This window comes from Protopterus annectens, chromosome 9.part0, assembly GCF_019279795.1.
Source record: "Protopterus annectens isolate FY-2018-M chromosome 9.part0, PAN1.0, whole genome shotgun sequence".
Classification (NCBI taxonomy): domain Eukaryota; kingdom Metazoa; phylum Chordata; order Ceratodontiformes; family Protopteridae; genus Protopterus; species Protopterus annectens.
The window spans coordinates 205,325,160-205,347,642 of NC_056743.1; the positions used below are offsets into that span (position 1 = coordinate 205,325,160).

General features: G+C 44.3%; 1 protein-coding gene across 1 annotated transcript in view; it reads left to right on the plus strand.

The window, feature by feature from the left end:
- The window catches only part of FNBP4 (formin binding protein 4), a gene marked incomplete in the record, with an annotated part of 825,158 nt that overhangs the window by 747,950 nt on the left and 54,725 nt on the right, over positions 1-22,483 (plus strand). The window contains 1 exon segment of the mRNA XM_044082091.1: positions 13,998-14,152. Within this exon segment, the coding sequence (XP_043938026.1) occupies positions 13,998-14,152 (155 nt within the window).

The following is a 22,483-nucleotide window of genomic DNA, read 5'->3' on the forward strand; positions in this document are numbered from 1 at the left end:
TCTTTATACATCATTTTCAAAGCTAGATTTTGAGTAAAAAGTCTAATAGCTAGCAAAGCGTCACTAATGTCCATGCACTTAGTAGGGATGAAATTCAAACCTTTGAGTACGGCAACCTCTACGTCAGTTAATTCATGACTGGAGATGTTCCAAACTAAAGTTCCTGATTCCACATCCTTTTCTAAGTTCGTGTTTGCATTGGGGCAGGAGCCTCCTTCCTTTTCTGTCCACGTTCTCCTTCTGTGTCGCTCGACTTCTTCCTCCCCAGACGTATAGGTAGAGGATGCATAGGAAAAACCTGTGGTTGTAGAGGAGGCAGGCCAGAGTCTGCCAGCTTGTGCCACTTTTACAGGATGCCAACTCAGGAGGCAGGCCAGGCTGAGGGGGCTCCTCAAGTTTGCCTCTTCCCAAAACTTTTTGATCCTCCTTCTGTCGCCAGCCTTTTTTACTTCAAGGCCAACTTCCCGGGTTCATAGGGGCTTCCTTTGTGCCTTTAAGGTTCTTGGTTACTATGGAAACATATGATTAGAATGGCAGAGAGGTTTCCTACTATGATTGAAGTTTTGAAATAATTGTGGATAAGAGGCCCAGAGTGAACCCAGGTTTGAGGGTTTTGAACATTTCTTGGGGGCTTCTGAGGAGTATCCTCATTTTTGCAGGAGTATCCTCATTATTCTCACCTTGATGTCTCTGATGCCACTCCCTTTTTTTCTCCTCCTGAGATAACATCATTTTCAGATTAAGATCGAAATGGGAGGGAGATTGATAAATGGGAAGGCCTAAATTACTCCTCCTGTGTGAAGAGACTTAGGGAATTTTGTTTTACCGGCTTCTCCGAACTTGGCTATACCTCCTGTGTTGAATGTGGTGGAAGGATAGAACCCTGAGTGCTTCCCTCCTGCCCTGATATAATGCCTCCTGCACCTTAGGGGTGCCCCATTCCATAGAGTATTTGTGGCCAGCTCATACATTTCTGTTTAAACAGGCTAGGCTGTTCCAGAAACTGTTTTAGCAAGGGCCCTTAGGTGCTAAGGCCTCTGTGGTTAAAAAAAGAAGAGGAGGCACTGGAGGTTAGGCCTGGGCGATAGCCTCTGTAATGCTGTAATATCTTCTTTTCCACTCTAGTATTGAAAGTCAAAATGAATTGTTTAAGAGTCATGCTGAAATATCAAAATTTTTCCTTTCACAATTGGTTAATTTATTTGCTGTTTTGGCTCCTGGTATTCTGCACAAAGAGTTAGATGGATGATACTTATGTGTCTGAAGCAGTGGGCAAGCATTCTTTCAATGCAGGTTTTTGATGTTGTGCATTCAAAATCAGGGTGGTCATGTTCTTTGTTTCAGCCTGCTGGTGACCCAAAACCTATTTGGAGCATGTTGTTGAACTGATTTTTTTGATGCTCGCGAACATGGAAGTGTGTCTAAACTGCATGTGCCTCAAAACTATGCTTACAGGCCCAAAAGCTAAGTCTAGTTTGCATTAACCTGCACCGGCTTAGGTAGAATTGGCCTGCTAAGGGGTGGTCTAAGGGGTGGATTATGACTAGTCTAGGGGTAGGGTCTAGGGTTTTAGGGCAGGGCTCAGCAGGGCTTTTTGCCTAGAACAGGGGAACAGGGGTCACCAGACTTCTGGTGAGGGCAGGGGTCAGTCCTTTTCAGAAACAGACCCAATCTCGCCTGGCTTTTTGCTGCCAGCAGATTCTCGCCTCCGGCAGCTCCTTTGTGGGGACAGATCGTCTCTTCTCTTTGTTGAAAATTGGGAATTACCAAGACAGAGATCTGGTGTGGGGCAGATTCAGCCAGTATCTGTATCAGAAAAAGGGCCTATTTTATTCTCACATGTTTTTAGTACCAAAAAGGGGAACACTTCTTAGAACTTTTTTTTATCTCTCCTCAACTGTTATCTGACATTCTAAAGTTCAAGGCAGAAGATGCCTGGAGCTGTTACTTTGCTGGGCTAAAGATCACTGGATGGAAGGCAACTTTAGATCTCAAGGAAGCTTACCTTCATGTGCCTAGGAAGCATTCATGGGAGCTAAGCTGGAGATTCTCATCATCAGTTCTCTGCATAAGTTCTTCTCTGCCCTTTCACTCTCAGAGTATTCACAATTGTTCTTAGGTTCTTTTAGCCATTGCCAGGCTACAAGGACTTCAAATCTATCCTTACAGGACTGACTGGCTGGATTCTGGTTCTCACAAGAGCTGACAAGACTTTCTGATCTTATGCACTACCTACAGCTAGGTGATGCCTAGCCTATTCTAGAACTAAATAAAGTCCAGTCTAGTACCGGTCCAAGACAGAGACTGAACTGGGTGTGAGACCAGATGAGACTGCCCAGATGGTGGCCTTTTTAACCCGGCCCCTTTAAAAACAACAACTTACTTTCCACTTCCTATCTCATATCAAGACAGTCGATGCAGTCCTGCAGAGATGCATCTCAGGGTCTGCTTTTTTGGCATGCCAATCATAAGTAATTCAATGCCACCCTGCTGCAAAGGTGCAAGTAACAATATCTCCTCATTCATGGACACAGCACTGCCAGAATTTCCTTGACACTGTCATCCAAATAATACCTTGCCTTCAAAGAAGATTTTGTGGTGGGCCCTCTCATGTCACCTAAACAGGGACAGGACTCTGCCCGCCAGAGGCTTAGTCAGGATTTTTAATGTGACAGATGCCTCAGACAATGCTTGGGGGAGCTCCTCTGGAAATGGGAAGTCAGATAATCAACAGTGGCCTGCTGTTAGACAAAGCATCTACATATCAACATGAAGGAGATGTTAGAGTTCAGTTCAAGATTGCTGGCTTTCATGGAGTTACCAACCCAGGGCAGGTGTTGATTTACAGAGACAACACAACTGTACTGGTACTTCAACAAACAAGGGGAACATTCTCTTTTCCCCTCATGCAGGTGCCATTTTGCATATGGGAGATCGCTTGCAACCACCTAACCAGAGCACAGTTTCTGCCAGGAGCACAGAACCTCTTAGTAGACTGCAGAGCAGGCAAATCATGGATCCCCACAAGTGGAAACTCTGGGCTGGATATTTCAGAAATTGACAGTGTTAGACAGAAATCCAGGTCATACTCCACTTCTCCACTAAAACCACCAGCTGCCAGTTTTGCATTTCTCCAGACAGTTTACAGCTTGGATCATGGATCACTATAGATCTGTAACTTTCAGTCTCTCTGCCTTCCCACCCCAGTGCCTTTCTTCCCCAATTTCACCTCTGCCTTTTCTGGACAGTCCAGGGATGAAGGATTTTGATAGCAGGCCAGCTGGGATTGGCAACCTCAGTGTGGCTACCTCGACACTAAGGGCAGAAGCTCTCCATGGCCTTAACCTTTGGCCTCACATCTGTTACCCCAGCAGGACGGTCATCTCGCTCCAATGAGTCTGCTCTCTCTCTTCATGGCACATTCTGGCATATTCCACCCTTGGCATATTCTGTGTCTCAAACTTCCTCAACAAGTTTTAAATGTGATTAGGGAAGTAGAAGACCTAGTACAAGGAAGTGAGTAGCAGGAAAAATGGAAGAGATTTTTATTTTGGAGTAAAACAAAGAATTTGGAGATTTCTGAGCCTAATTTGAGTATGGAGCAAGTATATCTCTTACTGTTACTGGACAAGGGTAAAGACTTCTCAGATCTTCATTAATCTGTTGCAGCAATCTCTATGCACTATGATTGTGACCCACCACATTGTCAAGCTTCTTCAGCAGTTTCGCATCCTGGCAAAAAAATGTTTCTTAGAGGGCAGAGCCCAGACTTTTGCTTGATCTCTCCTACTTGTGCTGGAAAACTTACTCTACACTAACCCCCCCTTACGTAGCAAAGGACCTGAAATATGCTACATGGACAGTGAAATTTGCTTTTGTATTATTTTGAATGCAAGAAGGGTTACTGAGTTGCAGGCCCTATGGATTGTGCGCCCTTTTGATTTTCCATTCGGATAGGGTATCATTACGCATCAATCCTTCCTTATGCCTAAGGTGGTTTCTTTTGTGGCTTAAAACTAAAACTATTCATTTTCCTTTGCCTTTTTTTTTGCCTACTTTTTAAATAAAGGGGAAAAGATTCTTTGCTTTTTATACAGACAGGCAGATATGCTTAAGCAGTGCTATGACTATAGATTTCTTTAGGCAAGTTCCAGCAGTTTCAGCAGTCTTTTTGTTCAAGAGGGCAAGGCAAGCCTGTGTCAAACTTTTTCTCATTGGATTGGGAGTTTCCTAGATGCATTATTTTTGTTATTCCCATCATGGCCCAGCTGGTTCCAGCTGGGATTAGGCCTGTCATTCTCATTCCACTACAGCATTTCTACGGGGTAATTTCTCGGGATATGGCAACTAGCAGCTTTTTGGGAAGCTAGTTCAGGGCATCATTTACATTAAGCAGCTTCCTATCTTATTCAATACTCTCTAAGCATTATCACCTTCCTATCTACTCTAAGTCTAGGGCTGGTTTTGCATGCTGTTTTATCCTCTTCTTTATGATACCCTGCTTCTTTTTTTCTATTTGCCAGCCTCCTTACCTCTGCTTTGGGATTCTAAGCAATGGGCGAAGAACATGGTACAGTTTTGTACCTACCAAATTGGAGGTGTCCAAGATTGCAGTCCACCAAATTCTCCTCCTCCCCCCTGTGTTTAGTGGGGGTGTATGTGTAGAGAGTTTACCTGCTTATATTTTTGTATATATTGTTTTTGTTTATAAGGTTTTGTTTTGGTGCAGGTATTTTGGATCTTCTGACATCTGGGGCAAGAAAAGAGGATATGACGAGAGATATGGATAGGCGCCCGCGTGCCACTGCTCGCCAGTCTAAATCCGCCCGCCGCCGACGCCAGCCGCCTACTACTGGTATTCGGGCCTACTGGATGCGATGGATACCCAATAGTAAGGACTGCAGCAATGGAATCCTCGAACATCTACATTTATGGTAGGTACAAAACTGTACTTTTCTCCAGATGGATCTTCCATCTAACAACCTCATTAGACAATGGAACCCGTTCCTGGTTTCCTTTCTGTTGCTCTACCTCTGCTTCCTCCATCGGTGTCGAATACACCAAACTGGTATTTGGTGGTGAAACAATGTTAATTTCTGCTGTATGACCATTATAAGCTTCTGCATCTGAGGACTCGGGCACTTACATCCCAACGGAACTATTGTGAGGTCCCTGTTGTCTCAATTGATTATTGGGCCTCAAAGTTTTATTCCTCTGTTGATGGGCTGGTTCGTTAAGCGTGGTCACCTCATTGGTTCCCAGCCTGTTAGCTGCATTCTCTGATCTAGTTACTCTCATAGCTGTATTTCTCGGCCAAGTTGAAGACCTGTTGGTTCTCAGTCATGAATATCTCTGGCTAACTTATGTTTTTTATAGTCCAGTCTCTTCTCATATCTCATGTCTTTATCAATAGTGTCATTCATAAACAGTTCATAACGGTCTTCACCGTCCATTCCTATTAACTCTTGTTGTTTATCAGTGATTTTATTCCTCAGTTCATACTCAGTGGGCTGGAAATATTCTAGCAGCAGCCTGATATAAGCTTTGCTAGTATTGATGTTAATCTGTTGCCACTTAACTAGCAAATCCGGATGCGTCTCTCCGTAAGTGGGCATCGTTAATACTTTAAGCCCTCGTGGAATAACGTTAAAGTCTAAACAAGCTTCAAGGTGATATATTTGGCATTGAAGCCTCTTAAACTTATAAATATTATTCTCAATGTCTCATTTCAGCATCTTAGATGCTAATTCAGTATCAGCATTTCCTACCTTCATAGAACTCATGTCCATGGATTTCAGGTCTAATAATGGGTTCACATATTCTGTAAGCAACTCTCTTAGTCTTGTATTGGGGTCATGCTCGACCACTGCACCTTCTACGCCTCCTTCCATATTCCCAACAGACACCAAAACAAGACGTGATCCAAAAACAATTGAGACCCAACAAAAATAGATGATAAAAATCCCAGGAAGGTAGCAATAACAGGGACAAAATAACGCCACTAGTCGTAAAGTCAGTTTAATACACACCAAAACGTAAGCGCTTTCATGGAACAAAGTCCACTTCCTCAGATGTTAACATTACTGAACAAACATATCCTTTATATACAAGGCTAAGTAATACGAACTAATCAATCAATTAAAAACACCATAGTAACTAATCACATTAAAACAAGGTGTGCCTTTAAGTTCCTAAAGCACAAAGCTAGCATCTGTTTAAAACCAAACCGTAAAATGGAGTACTCTACTATATAGCATATAAAAAATAAAAATAACAAAAAACAACACATAGTTCATCAACCTACCTTAAAGGTCTAGTCTTAAGTACAGGTTTAAGGGGCACACACTAAAGTCCACTCCCTCTGTGTGCTCCTAGTCTAAGTATCCATCTGACTTCCAAGTTTTCAGTACTATTCCTAAGATCTCCCAACCTCATACTCTCCTTTTGAACCTGCAGTATTTGAAAACGAAAGCTGTGTGTGGTCCCTGCACTTAGTACATGCTTTGCTAAAGCACTACAATCCCTTTGAGTGTTTATACAATATACATGGTCCCTTATTCGTTCCTTAAGGGTTCAGTTAGTTTTTCCTACATAAAAGGAGTACATCTCAATTCCCATGGGTACCCTGTGTCTGGATGTGTGTATATATATATATATGTACATATATATATATATATGTATGTATATATATATATATATATATATATATATATGTACATATGTACATATATATATATATATATATATATATATATATATATATATATATATACACACACACACATACACAGAGAGAGCGCTATGGTTGTGTTTGGTTTAGTTGGCTGTTTGTGTTTTTTTTAGGTTTCCCTTCCCTTGGCACCTTGTCATCTGTCTTTCACTCGTAAGGGTGCTTAAGTGTTTTTATTTTCCAACAGTATACCATGTTATCTTGAAAATGTGTGAAAAACCTTTGAGTTTTAAAAAGTGTGTGGTATGTAGCCTCATGTAGCCAAAATCCTCTTTCAAAATGCTCCTATTCAGGAGCTGCACACCTGGATGACCAGTGTAGCATAGCATCCGTGAGGCTTTTGGCAGCAGGGTAACACTGAAAGAACAAACAAACCACAGTGGGAGAAGGTCTCCATTCTCACTTCTGTGTGCCTTCTGCTTCATCTCCTCCCTCCAAAAAGCATGCTGACAGTGATAGAGATGAAAAACCCAAAGAAAAAGGGGATGGAGGAAGAGAAAAATCTAAAGTATTAACTGATCTCTGGAAAGTTCTTCGTTTCTCGCTTGTTCGGCTCTCAGTCACAGGATAGCAAAACTTTGGAACCAGGCCTTGTGTTGGAATTAATCCTTACTGGATCCAGTGCTCTGCTTCTTCTAGAGTTCTGATTCTGTCTGTAGTCAGTATCCCCAGATTAAGATCACCTATTCTCCAGGAGAGATCCTTTTATTGGATCTTGAGGTCTTCTTCCTCTGCCTCCTCACTCCGTTCAGTTAGGTCCAGGATCCTTTCTGAAGTTGATGCAGACAGGATAAGGAAATTCCTCAGGACCCAAATCCAGCTGTGGGTGGTCCTGCCCATGTCAGATCTAGGGGGCTGATTTCTTCTCCTCACCAAGTTATAGCTCCTTCTCCAATCCATCATGTGGAATCTTTGCAGTCTGATCAGAGTTCCCTCTGGGGTGTGTCTACAGAATCGAATACAAAGTCCTCCTCATGTTTGAGTCATTCATCTCCGCATGTTTCAGAAATTTCTAGCATTCTCAGCCAAGTGATCAACATTAGGTCCAGGAGATTCTGTTTGGTGCTGAGGACTTCGAATCTGTTTCTCTTCTTTGGGGCTTTGATATTGGGCAGATCTGCTCAGATGTCCGCTTTGGAGCCTAGTGGGTTCTCAAGACCAGCTTACTTTAGGGGCCTCTTCTTCTGTAAATGTCCTTGTCTCCATTTCTAGCCTGGCATTTGAAAGAGTGCTGTCTCGATCCTGAGAGCAGACATCCCTTTTGAGCTTAGATCCATCACTCCCCTGTAGGATTTCCCTGGGTCCTGAGCATGCTTATCCTATCCTGTTGGGACAGCCAGTACCCAAAAGCCTTCAGCCTGTTCTTGTTGAGGAACCCTGTCAGCTTTCTAATCCTGTCTAGACCACCCCACCGAAGAGGTGAGTTGGAAATGTAAAAGGGGAGATGCACAGATTCCCCATAGGAATCACTCTCAGAAGATACTGACTTCAGTAAAGTGAATATTTGGGGAGATTTTGGAACTACTTTGAAAGAGGAGTGATCCACTGAAACACCTACTGAAGAAGAGCCAGTGTTCCTTCAGGCTTTTGGAGCTGCCCCATGCACTACTTAAGTGGTTCCTCCTGCAGAGGACATAGTCAGCCTTATCTCCAAATGGAAATAGAAGGAGATGGACATTGCTGACCCCGGTTCCCTGCAAACCTGACAAGTTTCTAGTGTCACAAAAAGGCTTTCCCCACTGGAGCAAGGGCCGTGACTTGGATTCTGTGATGGTGGCTGCAGCTACTAAGAAGGAACTGGCAGAAGAGCTCCACTGTCCATCCACCAAAAAAGGAATTGTGTGTGTTAGGTTCAGAAAGTGAGTCTATGCTTCAGTGACCTTCACCATCATGATGCTGAACTACTGATCTCTCTCTGGGTCCCTGTCTTCTGAGTAGAGGAAATCCATTGACCCGCAGTTGGATACCCTTCACTCCTTATCCCGTGTCTTGATGCATCTTACTTCCGATGCTGTGGAAGGCACTTGTAGAGTAGCGGGCTGTGGCATAATTGTTAGAAGACCTGCTTGGATGAGACTTTTCAGTTTTGCAGAGCATTTCAAAATGTCCTTCAATACTTATTATGGATAGGCACTCTTTGTTCTGAAAGTGAAACAAGTGGCTTCCAGGCATGAACAAGAAGGTAAGTCCCTGTCTACTAAGAACTGGGTCCACTTCTCTTGAGATGACCTTATCAAGGAATCAAAAAGGGTGGGAATAAACTTTTGCGTAAGACGCAGAGGTTCGTTACTGACAGTTTTAAAGAGAGTGCCCTGTGTAACAGAGCGGGATAATTCTAATGGTGGATGTTGTCTTTTGGGTGGGAGGGGGCTGCAAAACCAAGACTTTGGGTGGTTCTTTGTCCGAGAAGCCCTACCTGTGCTCTTGAATGTTTGCCTGACTGCTGCTGTCTGGAGGCAGTTGGGAAGGTGCTTATCCCTGCTCCATTTTGACTGGATGTCCATCACCCAAGATGTCTGAGTGCTGAGGATAATAACCAGAGGTTATTTCATTCCCCTTATTCCCCCTCCCTGTGCCTGCAAAGAAGCTTCCCGATTTCCTGTCCTTGCAAAGAGAAGTAGCCACTTTAGAAATAAGTAAACTTCTAAAGAATTGAATCATCCAAGAGGTTCCACCAGGCCAGAGAAGGTCCGGAATTTCCTCAAGATTATTTTAAGTGCCAGAGAAAAATGAGGACCTAAAGCCAGTCTTGGACCGAAGTAATCTGAACAAATTTGTAACCCAAAGCAAGTTCCAGGTGGTCATAGTGCAGTCTATCCCTCCTTTGCTACTGAAAAAAAACTGCATGTGCCTGATCAACCTCTAGGGTGTGTACTTACCTACCACATAAAGATGGACAGATGATCCACGAGATTCCTTCACTTCCAGCTGGGATCCAGTCATTTCCAGTTCAGGGCCCCACCCTTTGGTCTCACCACAGCCCTCGGGTGTTCAAGTGCATGGCAGTAGTTGCAATTCATCCCCGATTGTAGGGGTTCTGGGTGTTCCCATGTATGGACAACTGGCTCATTTCCATCCCCTCCAGAAAGCTGCTCCTTTGTCAAGGACTCCTTGCTCCTTCTTTACTCAACTCTCAGAATCTCAGTGCATACAGCAAAGTCCAAATTACAGCCTGTTCAGTCCTTGGAATTTATCTGAGCTCTTTTGGGTATGAAACTTTAAATTGCCAAGCTTCCCCACGCCAGTATTTCAATAATTCACAAGCAAGTCTTAATGGTGCTGTCTTTATTTATTTAACATTTGTTAAACGGGAAAGTCCAACTTGAAACGAGCCAGTTTTCTGCGGAGGCCCGGGGAGAAATGATCCAGATGCATGTCTTTGTAATGTGGGGGGAACCCACACGAACGCAGGGAGAACATGCAGACACCACACAGAAGGCTCCCCAACCAAGAATCGAACCAGAGAACCTCTTGTGAGGCGACAACGCTACCACTGCACCGTCTTGTCAGAAACAACCAGCAAGATTGTTTCTTCGTCTTCTAGGTTCCATGACTGCAGCAATTTACAGTGGTCCTGTTGGCCAAATGTCATATGAGAGTTCAACAGTGGATCTAATTTGTCCAGTGGTCTGTCAAACAACATCCCCATGTCCTTTTGAATGTCTTTTGTAGAGATCTGCAGATCTCACATCCATAGGTGCACTAGGCTAATGGTCCTGGAGCATTTACAAGCCTAGCCCATAGGATTACCCTGGCATCATGCCACCTGATCTTAGTTCCTAGTGTCTCTGTCGAGCAGAGCCACTGGAGTGATCCCGGGGTGAATTTTCTATTTCCCATCCACTCATCAAGATTTCTCTTGAAGAGGGCCAGTGAGGTGCTCTGCTTGACATGTATGGGAAGTCTATTCCATAGCATGGGCAGTCTCTGGGTTATGAACATGTCCCTCCAGCATGTTCTGTTGATTTTGGTAATGAGGTTGAGGTGTCTGGAGTGTGTGGTGTTGAGGGATTTGGATTTATTTAGATGTAGCATTTCTAACCGAGCTGGGTCAAACATGGCTTTGTAAGTCGGTTAGAGATTGCCTCTAAGTAGACAATATGAGACCGAGAATAGTTGGAGTTTTTGAGTCTGTTAATATAGGACAAGTGTTTAAGGCCTAGGATCCTCTTTGTGAGGTACTTCTGTGGCCTTTCCAGTTGTTGCAGGTGTCTAGTGAGGTACATGCCAAATGGGGCACTGTACTCAATGATTGGCCTAATGAGGGAAGAGTAGAGGGAGACAATGACCTCTTTCTTTTTGGATGCAAAACCCTTAGTAATGAGATGTCCCACATAGAAAAACTTCTGACCACAGTGGCAACGTGGTGGTCAAAAGAGAAGTTGCTGTCAATCTGTGTTCCCAGATATCTTATAACGCCTTCTATGTTCAGTGGACTGCCATCAATGTGACAGTTCAAGGGAACTGGGTTTTTCCCAAGGGGGATGACACATTTTTTGGCATTGAGCTTAAGGCCATGGTTCTGACACCAGTCTGTGTCATTGAGGCCTTTCTGTAGGATGTCAGCATCACTTGGGAAGTTAATAAGTCCCATATTGCAGTTGGCTGCGAACCTTGTCAGCCAGAGTCCCTTCATGTTGGCCTGGACTTCAGAGAAGTAGATACCAAACAGGAGAGGACCCAGGACCTAACTGACTGGTCAACAGTCTGACTTGGAGTCAGCTACTTTCACACTGTGGGTTCTATCTGTGTGCCAGTTTGCAACCCACCTAGTGATATAGATGGTGTTGGCAACCCGTTTGTGTCTCAAGGACATCCTTTTCCTCTACCTTCACCCTGAGCCTCTGTGACTGTGGACACTTCCGCCTAGGGTGTGGAGCATTTCTTAGGAAAGAAGGTCCAAGGCACATGGTATCCAACAGAGGTGAGTCTTCACATCAGCATCTTAGAGAGGGGATTAGTCCTCCTAATGTTGTGGGTTTTTCAGGAATCTCTAACCATGGGTGTGATATCTATCCAAACAGGCAACATGTTGGTAGTTTGGTACATCAGCAAACTGAGAGAAACATAATCTTACTGTTTGTGTTTAGAGGCCATGAGAGCTGGGCAATGGGCGATATCATCTCACCATTTTTGATAGCAATCCACATTCTGAGGAAGTCCAGTGTTCTCTCGGACAGTTTGAGCAGGTCTGTCATCCTTCCTCATGAGTGGTCTCTCAGTCCAGTAATAGTAGAATGTATATTTAGGCATCGGGGCTGACTTTTCTGTGGCATTTTTGCATCTCTCAACAACACTAAATGCAACATGTACTTCGCCCTGATCCCTTGGGAGGTGGAGTACAGAGGGAAGCTCTGTTGCACAAGTGGCCCTCTGGACCCTATTACGCCTTTCCTCCTGTCCCTCTAATTGCCAGATTTCTGCAGAAAGTGTTGGTGAGTAAGGTCACAGTGATCCTCATAGCTCCTTGGTGGTATCGACATGTGGTTCCTCTTTCTCTGGCCTCATCTAGTACTCTCTCCTTGGATGCTGGACCCATCTCAAGATTTTCTCACCCATTGGGATTGCCTCACCTGGACATTCAGCCTCCCAAACTAACTGCGTGCTTTCTCCACTTCTGATGATGTTTAGGAAGTTCAGGCTTTCTTCCCGAGTCATCCACATTTTGATCTCTTCCCAGAGACCTTTCACCAGGAAGGTCTACAAAAGTAAATGGAGAAGATTGTCTGTTTGGGCCTCCAGCAAAAACTTGTATACTTTTTCAGCTCCTCTCCCAGCTGTCCAGGAGTTTCTAAGACTCTCTAATGATGGGGCCAAGTATTCCACTGTCAACGTACAGCTTGCTCCCGTATCTTTTTATACCGAGGAAGACCACGTTCCCATTGCATCCTTCAGGTTTTCCAAATCTTTTCTCAGAGGTACTTTTTTTTTCTTTGCCCTCTGGGATCCATCTTCTCTTTGGGATATTACTATTATGTTGCAGACTTTGACTGGTCCTCCCATTGAACCTGTGGCCAAAGTTGATTTAAAGTTCTTATCATGAAAAACACTATATTTGGTGGATATCACATCTGCCAGGAGAATTTTGGAGCTCCATGCATTATCTTCAAAACCACTCTGTCTGATCTTCCACAAAGATAGGATGGGATAGTTTTCAAAGATGCTCTATCTCCATAAAGTGGCTTCAGAGTCCATCAGTCAGTCAACCTTCCAGTATTTCCACATTTTTCCAGTGAAGGTGAATATATGCTACACTTGCTGGATGTGTACCATCTGTTCAGTTTTTCTGATTGTCTTAATTCTATGTAAATAAAAATTTATCAGGTAGTTTTTCATTTTCTCCAACCAAGATGGATAAGGGTGTGTCCAAAGCCACACTCCTCTTGGCGTTTAGACTGCATGTCCCATGTTTATAAATCAGAGTTTTTGTCCTTAACCAAAACTCCTAAGGCTCAGTCGACGAGAGGGTTAGCTTCCTCTACAGCCATCTTTTCCAGGGTACCCTTTGATGACATATGTCCTGATGCTGTTTGGCGTAAGGTCCATACCTTTATTAGGCTGAGAGCCTCTTTTGGGTCATTTGTGCTCCAGATTATCCTTCTGTGAGGCTTCTCTAGTATTCTGGTAGCTGAGGAACTCTGTTCCATCTGTTGAGGACTGGATGGAAGGGACATCATCAGATATTCAAGTTATGCACTCACCGTAATGATGTATCTTTGTCTGCTTCCATCCTTCCTCAACTTCCCTCCCTCTTTCTCCCATACTTATTCTTTTTCATTGATACATGGAGTGGCCATACTGAGCTGCCTTGGCTACCACAGGGCTTCTTTTTAAGCCTGCACATGACCGCTGGTTTCTTCCTTTCTGTATTGCTTCCTGGCCTTTTAGTATTTTGTCCTTTACACTTGAAGTATCCCTTTTTTGGTGTAGTAGACAAACTTGATCAGAGGTGACTTGCTCATTACAAGGGGATTGTGGGCAAGGGTAGGAGCTTGAGCACTGGATCTGAAACTTGAGTGTGGCCACAGTCCGATCTGAATTGATTCTGATTTGGTTCAGAAGACCTATCTGTTGAGGAAGGACAGAAGCAAATGCAGATCTCGTTATGGTGAGTACATTGTACTTTGGACCAGTAGTTGAGTATGCATGCATAGTGAAATGTGCTTCTCCTTTATTTTGTATGCCTTGGGTAGCCCACGGCCTGCCTTTTTAAATCTGCTGCTCAGTGTGTGTGTTCGTCTGATTGACAGAATGTAATTTGTTTCAGCTTAAGAAGAATAAAATAAAGATGCCTTCCTTAGTGCAAAAATGGCAGAGCATCCAACGGGAGTTGGATGAGGAGAAATCGAGCTCTAGTGATGAGGACCGTGCTACACTAGCAAAGAAGCGTATTGAAGAGTGGAAGTACCAGCAGTTAGTAAGGTACTACATCTGTCACGCACAGTCTAGTTATTAATGTGAACCTTTAAACACAGCATGCAATAAGGTTTAATGTTTATACAGTAATAGATTGCTATATAAATAGCTATATCCAAATAGTTGTTTAGATATTGTGTAGTACAGAAAATGGTGCATTTTAATTAGGAGTGTTTGTAATGCAGGATTTTTTTCAATACGGTGTTATAGCCGACTATATTCATTTTAAATGTTTAGATTTCTTAGATGTTACTATAGTTATACATACCTTGCTTCACTAAAGTCGTGCCTTCCAGGAAGTGAAAAGGGTTAAGTAAGCTGGTAGAGCTTTCAGGATATGGAATTTATTCACTTTTAATTCTAAGCTACATATGCACATCATAGTCTAAAGTGAAGCACAAACCACAGTCCTCACTGTAATACAAATAGTGCTGAAAGCTTTCATAAATTTGATGCTGAAATAAGTCTCTCAAAGCAAGAGATTGTTAATGTATCATAGACTAATAAAATAACTGCTGGCATACTTTCTCCCAATAAGTTTTGCACAAGGACTCACCGATCTGTATGCCATAGTCCACTTTCAGGTACCTTTAGAAGTCCAGGGCTAGAAGCCCCCCCCCCCCCCCCCCTTGTTAAGGCAGTCTGCCAACTTTTTTTTTGTAACGGACCAGGGGATACCCTAAATTGCGTGGGTTGGGATAAATTATTTTATTTCATAGGTTTTGCCTGAAAAACATTCTTTCAATATCTTGAGGTTAGAAAATTAATTACCTCAGCCAAAGACTCATTATTCAAAAAGTGTCGGACCTTGGGCCACCATTTCAGTGAGTCATCAGATGTTCTTCCTGTTTCACTGTTGCAGTCATCACACTTGCGTTATTTGCTTGCAGGTAGCCCTCAGTCGGCCCGAATACCAGAGACTTAGTATTTCTGCGTTGGTTACTGTTGCTCCAGGGCTGTCATCAGGTATAAAAACAAGCAGCTGACACCATTACATCAGTCTTACTTGCCAAGGAGCCCTAAACAGAAGCAGTTCGCACAAGTGTCAGTCGGCCGCTACCGGAGTTTTCATTTCTGAATTGAATTATCCTGAAGTCTTCAAAGCTAAGTACCCCGTTGGGGATCCTTTTTTCTTGCTCTAACCGATGTCAGAAAAAGTTAACAACTGTCTTGCCTGTGGAAAGCAAATACCACGCCGAGATTTCCATTCTTACTGCGTCACCTGTTTAGGCCCAGACCACGACGTACCTCGCTGTGGGTTTTGTGCCTTGCTCAACGCCCGAACTATTCGTCATTGGGCCCTTATTGTCGCTAAATACTTTCGTTCTCTATCTCCGTATTCCAAAATGGCTTCGGTAAGCCATCCCAGTACCGATCTTCTGAAAAAACGTAAGGATAAAGACAGACCGCACAGGTTCAAAGCTGCCGACAACGCTTCCGTTAAGCTAGTTCGCAGGTACTCATTGAGGTGCTTTCGCAGCCCCTATGCCCGCTTCATTGGATTCGCAGGTGTCTACCAAGACCTGTTCAGAGTCCGGTATGCCGCAAGACTCTTCTTAGACTACGGAACCTGCGGATGTCTCTACCTTGGATGGGTCTTGGTCCGCTGAGCAGACACCAACTTCTGAGGAAGTTCAACACAAACCGATGACTTCTTTCGCATCTTCAGTTCTGTCTAAAACTACCAAGTTAGTAAGGCCAAGAGTACGAGCTACGCCTAAAAAAACGATGACCAAAGCTCGTGCACCTGCTCCCTTGCCACAACATCAAATACTTAAAATGGCAGAAGACCTTATTATGCTGATTAGGGGAAGTCAGCCTTCCCTTGCTAAGAGAAAGAGACCTGTCCCCAGGAGCTTCAACAGGCCAAGATTCCGACGACTCTGAGGTTTCATCGTGCATACAGCTGCAGTCATAATAGATGGGTTCTCCTGCCGTCAGGCGGGTCCTCGGTCAGCCGAATTACAAAGTCTAGGTCCGGCGTTGGTTGCCGTCGCTTCTTCCCTGACGTCAGTGCGACAGGGGTATAAAAGAACCAGCCAACGCCATTTTCTTCTATCTTTTTTGCCGTGCGGTGCCCGAAGCAGAAGCAGTTCGCAAGTGCCGGTCGGCCAGCTCCTGAGATTACAAAAAATTTGGAACCGAAGTCTTATTAAAAGCTAAGTACCCCATTGGGGAAACTTTTTCTTGCCTCAGACCGATGTCAGACAAAGTTAATAATTGTATTTCTTGTGGGAAGTAAATAGCGCATAAGGATTTCCATTCCCTCTGTATACCTTGTTTAGGCCCAGACCACGACGTCTCGGTCTGTCGCTTTTGTGCTACATTCAACAAACGCACTATTAAGCGTCGGGCGGAGTTCGCCCAGCATTATTTTGGGAAAGCATTTAACTATACTGTGTCGTCGGATACTCCGACTCTGGTTTTGTCTAAAAAACGCAAAGACAAGGACCGACACTCGAGGTCCGCGGCCTCCACCGACACCACGCCAAAGCCTACTACACGTGGTCCGGTTCTCAGCGAGGCGTCTACGCAGCCCCTGATTACCGACGACACATCTTTGGCGGTGTCTCCTGTACCCGAGGTCGCAGGCTCCTCGGCCCACACCCTGACTACAGATACCGAAGCCACGCTTGACATTGAAACACAATGTGGACAGGTCCACCTCCACTCAAGGTGTCTTCAGACCTTCCTCTTCTTTCTCCATCAAGGCTTTCATCAAGTCTAAAGCTACCATGCACCCTAAGAGACCAGCTACACAGGGCCCATCTCCAGGCCCCATGCCTAAGAAACAGATGCTTAAAATGGCTGAGGATTTAATTACTCTAATCAGAGGTTCTCAGCCACCTCCGGACAAAAGACCCAGAGTGGAGGAAGATTCCCCCTCCTCTGATCAGGGCTCCATTATTTCAGAGCACTCTGATTATCAGGAACAGTCTTACTCTCCTTTTGAAGACTCTGATGCAGAGGAATCTATTCCTTCTGTATCCCCCCCTGAAGATTACTCATTTGGTGAAACTCTGCATACCTTAAGGGAACACTTCCACTGGGAAGGCCAGGATTATTCAGATTCCAAGAAAAGGCTTGTTATCCCAGCACAGGCCTCTGGCTATACCTCCTGTCCTGGACATCCTAGATGATGTTTACTCTGAGGCCTGGCTTAACCCGGACTCTCTCCCTCCAGCTCCAGTTAAGCCTGACAGGTACTACAGGGTTCCTGACTCACACCAATTTCTATACAAAAGCCATGCTGCTGACCTAGAAACCATCTCACAGGGGCCCAAGGGAGTTAAGGCCTCCATTGCCAAAAACCCATTGCCTTCGGAGAGAGATTCCAGATCCTTAGAAAGGTGGGGAAAAAAGGTATATACCTCGGCTACCTTATCCATGAGGGCCTTAAACTGTCAGTTTCATATGCTAAAGTACCAACAGTTTCTGTTATCTCAATTGAAAAGTAAAATGTCACAACCTGAACAACCAGACATGAAGGAGTTGCAGGATTTGATGCATAGTGCAGAACAAGTGGGTAAACATACCTTACAATGTGGTTTTGATGCTCTAGAGGCCTCATGTAGAGCTGCTGTTACAGGCTCAGTCATATGTAGGCATGCTTGGCTCAAGGAACAAGCCTTGCCTGATCATGTCAAAGCTAAATTACTAGACGCCCCTCTTCAAAAGGATGTCCTATTTGGGGCAAATGCTGAGAAAGTATTACGGAAAATGGAGGAAAAGGCTAAATCAATGCAAACTGTGAAAGAATTTCTGCAGGTTCAACCCCCACGTTTTAGTAGAAATTGGCCTTCCAAAAACTGGTCCTTTCCTGCCACAGACAGACCCCAAAGAGGCAGATACAGGCGCCCGAGGGGCAGAGGACAAACACAAGGCTCGTACAGAGGCAGACAATGGCAAGCTCCTACACAGAGGTGGTGAGGACAACTCGCAATCTTTCAGAAAGCAAACCCACTGACTTTCCCCTTTGCATGCCAACCAGGTCTCAAATGGCAGCACCCTTAGGAGGAAAGCTGGCACTATTCTCAAAAAATTGGCATATTGTCACAAAGGACAAATGGATCCTGAACATTATAAATAGAGGCTACAAATTCCATTTTCATACCCTTCCAGAAATGAAAGGCATGCCAAACCTGCCACACAATCAAAGGGCAGAGGCACAAAAGCAAATTTCAGATCTTATAAACATGAAAGCTATTCAAGAGGTACCTACACACGAACAAGGTCAAGGTTTTTATTCCAGGCTATTTCTGGTGCCAAGGAAGGGCAAAGATTGGAGACCTATTTTGGATCTTTCCATCCTAAACACATTCCTACTCGTACCAAAATTCAAGATGCTCACTCTGCAGCAACTACTTCCCATGCTGGGCAAGGAGTCTTGGCTGGTAACATTGGACCTCAAGGAGGCATACCTGCATGTCCCAATCAGACAGAATTGCAGAAGATACCTCAGATTTCTTGCAGGTTCAATACATTATCAATTCTCTGCATTGCCCTTTGGTTTATCTACTGCGCCCAGAGTATTCACGAAATGCCTGGCATCAGTAATTGCATACTGCAGACTTCAAGGGATACAAATATACCCTTATTTGGATGACTGCCTGATCCAAGCGGACAGCAAGCACATTCTTCTGAAACATCTGGCTTATGTAATAATGTTATTAAACTCTCTAGGATACACAGTCAATAAAGAGAAATCAAGACTAATACCCTCTCTGAAGATAATTTTCCTGGGTGCCAATTTGGACACAAACACCCAGATGGCGTACCTCACGCCAGAGAAGCAGGGGCAACTAATTCAATATTTCAGAACACTGGCAAATTGCACCAGGCTGACTGCAAGGAAAATCCTGCAGGCTCTGGGATTCATGGCATCTTGCATCTTACTAATCCCATGTGCAAAGCTGCATATGAGAAAAACTACAATGGTACCTAAAAAACATATGGTCTCAACACAGTCACAGTTTGGAAACAATGATACCACTAATTCCATGTCTGCAAAAGGAATTTATGTGGTGGGCTCAAGCATGCCAAACAAACACAGGTCTCCCATTCAGCAAGCCTCAAGCAAATCTAGTCATCACAACAGACGCCTCGAACTACGCCTGGGGGGCGCACATGACAGACTGGTGCATTCAGGGCAAATGGACCCAAAAAGAAAAGCACCTTCACATCAGTCAAAAAGAAATGCTAGCAGTAATAAATGCTATTACAGCCTTCAAGGAGCTTCTACAACCAGGTCAGCTATTGATAAGAACAGACAACACCACAGTTATGTGGTACATAAGCAGGGAGGAACACATTCTTATCCCCTATGCAGACTGGCCATGTCACTTTGGAACATGGCCATGGACTTACAAATGGAGCTACAAGCACAGTACTTGCCAGGCAAGGAAAACACGCTGGCAGACAACCTAAGCAGGAATATGACAGATCCACACGAATGGAAGTTGCATCCAAAAGTTTTTACAGAAATAATCCAAGAATGGGGAAGGCCAGACATAGATCTCTTTGCCTCCCACAAAAATCATCAATTGACAAAATTGTTCTCAAGGATCTTCCATCCAAAGGCCTGGAGAGTGGACGCTCTCTCTTTCAGTTGGACATCAATGACAGTTTATGCCTTCCCACCTCTTCCTCTGCTGCCCAAAGTCCTATTGAAGACCAGAGCAGACAGACCAAAGATGATCCTCATTGCTCCGGACTGGCCAAGGCAACACTGGTACCCACTACTAAGGAGCCTGACGCATTCCCCACCATGGACCCTGCCTCTAATGCCTCTTCTTCTGACTCAGCACAGCTTCAAAACTCTTCACAGTCAGCTGAAGACACTCAATCTAGCCGCATGGAAGATTCCTTAGCATCACAGCAGGCCCTGCTCTCCAAGGAGGTGCAGGATGTCATTTTGGAGGCCAGAAGGCCATCAACTAGAAAAGCTTACTCTGCAAAATGGAAACGTTTTGTGTTTGGAATGAGAAAAAGGGCCAGTGCCCTGGAAAACTGAATTTACCTCAAATACTACAATATTTGGCCGAACTGCTAAGCAGTGAACTTTCGTTCTCCTCCATCAAAATCCATGCCTCAGCCATTTCTGCAGAATACAACACTGATCCACCTTTATTCTCTCACCCTCTATTAAGACAGTTCCTCAGAGGGGCTAAGAATTTAAGACCTCCAAGAAAACAACCAATACCTGCTTGGGATCTTAATTTCATTCTGGAAAAACTGACTTTGCCCCCTTTCAACCAGCTGCCTCATCAGATTTACAATATTTGTCCTGGAAAACAGCTTTCCTTCTGGCTATCACTTCAGCTCGTAGAGTTTCAGAACTACAGGCTCTTATGGCTGTCCAGCCTTTCATCATCTTCCATCAGGACAGAGTTTCATTAGGCATAACCGGGTTTATGCCTAAAGTGGTATCCAGGGTAGCTTTAAATCAGGCCATACATTTACCTACTTTTTATCCTAATCCTCAAAACAAAGGGGAGAGATTACTGCATTCCTTGGACATCCACAGACAGCTGCGTTATTATTTGGACAGAACAAAGCCTTTCAGAAAATCAGAACAGCTTTTTGTGGCCTATGCGGTAGGAGCTCAAGGAAAGTCAATATCCAAACAGACAATCTCAAAATGGATAGCCCACTGCATACGCTTTTGCTATTCCTTTCATGGCAAAACTGTACCTACAGGCATTAGAACTCATTCCACCAGGGCCACAGCCACCTCTGCAGCCTTCCTCAGAGGAGTTCCTACCAAGGATATTTTAGAAGCAGCCACTTGGAGTTCTGTGCATACCTTCTCTAAGCACTACAACCTACCATTATACTCCAAGTCTAGAGCAGGCTTTGCCACTGCAGTCTTGCAGGGCATTTTGGCTCCTCTTAGCTCCACCTAGTGCCTACCACCCCTTTCTTAGCTTTGGGATTCTACCCATCTGTTATGACTGCAGCTGTATGCACGATGAACATAGTACAGTTTTGTACCTACCATAAATGTAGATGTTCGAGTGCTAATGCAGCTGCAGTCCAGGTTTCCCTCCCACCTTCCCCTCTAGGGGTATTCTTTTATGGTGTATTTGCTTGCAACTACTGTTTTTTGATTATATTGCATTGCATTATTACATTATTTTATGTATTGCCTTCCTTCTGGGGGCACCTGACATCTGGGGCAAGAAAGACTGAAGAAAATGGTGTCTGCTGGTTCTTTTATACCCCTGTCGCACTGACGTCAGGGAAGAAGCGACGACAACCGACGCCGGACCTAGACTTTGGAATTCGGCCGACCGAGGACCCGCCTGACGGCAGGAGAACCCATCTGTTATGACTGCAGCTGTATTAGCACTCGAACATCTACATTTATGGTAGGTACAAAACTGTACTTTTCTGATTATTAAGACATGTCCTTATCTGCGTATGAGGATTCAGATGCAGAGGAATCCATTCCCTCTGCTTCTCCTCCAGAGGATTTTTCTTTTGGTGAATCCTTACATATTTTGAGAGCATTTCCACTGGGAATACCAAGACTATCCTCAGTCCAAAAAGAGACTCAGAGAATTTCTAGATTTGCCACAACATGGGTCTTTAGCAATACCCCCAGTCCTGGATGTTGTGGATGATGTCTTTATGGAATCCAGTTTAACTCCTGATACTTTACCCCCTGCTCCTAGGAACCCAGACAGGTACTACAGAGTACCTGACTCTCACAAATTCCTTTTCAGAAATCCTACTGCTGACCCAGAGGTCATCTCCCAGGTGCCTAAAGGTAACAAAGCAAATACAGCTAAGAATCCCACCCCTTCGGACAGGGATTCCAGAGCTTTGGGCAGATGGGGTAAGAAAGTCTATACCTCTGCAACTCTCGCCATTAGGGCTTTGAATTGTCAGTTTCACATGTACCAGCAAGATATTATGGAACTTGAGCAAAAAATAGCTACCTTTACATACTGTGCAGAAAATAAAGAATTGCAAGAGCTTATGCATTCTGCAAGCCAAGTCAGCAAGCACACATTGTAATGTGGCTTTGGCGCCCTAGAAGCATCTTGCAGGGCAGCAGTCACTGGTTCTGTACTGAGATGGCACGCTTGGCTTAAGGAGAAGACCTTGCCAGACCATGTCAAATCCAAGTTATTAGACGCTCCTTTGAACAAGGAGCAATCTGTTTGGCACCAAAGCAGAAGAGGTTCTTAAAAAGATGGAAGAAAAAGCTAAATCTATGCAGTCAAAGAATTCTTGCAAGTACAGCCTCCTAGATTCAGTAGGCATTGCTCCTCGAAACATTGGTCCTTTCCAGCACCCTCAGGGCCATCTCAATGTAGACCCAGGGGAAAC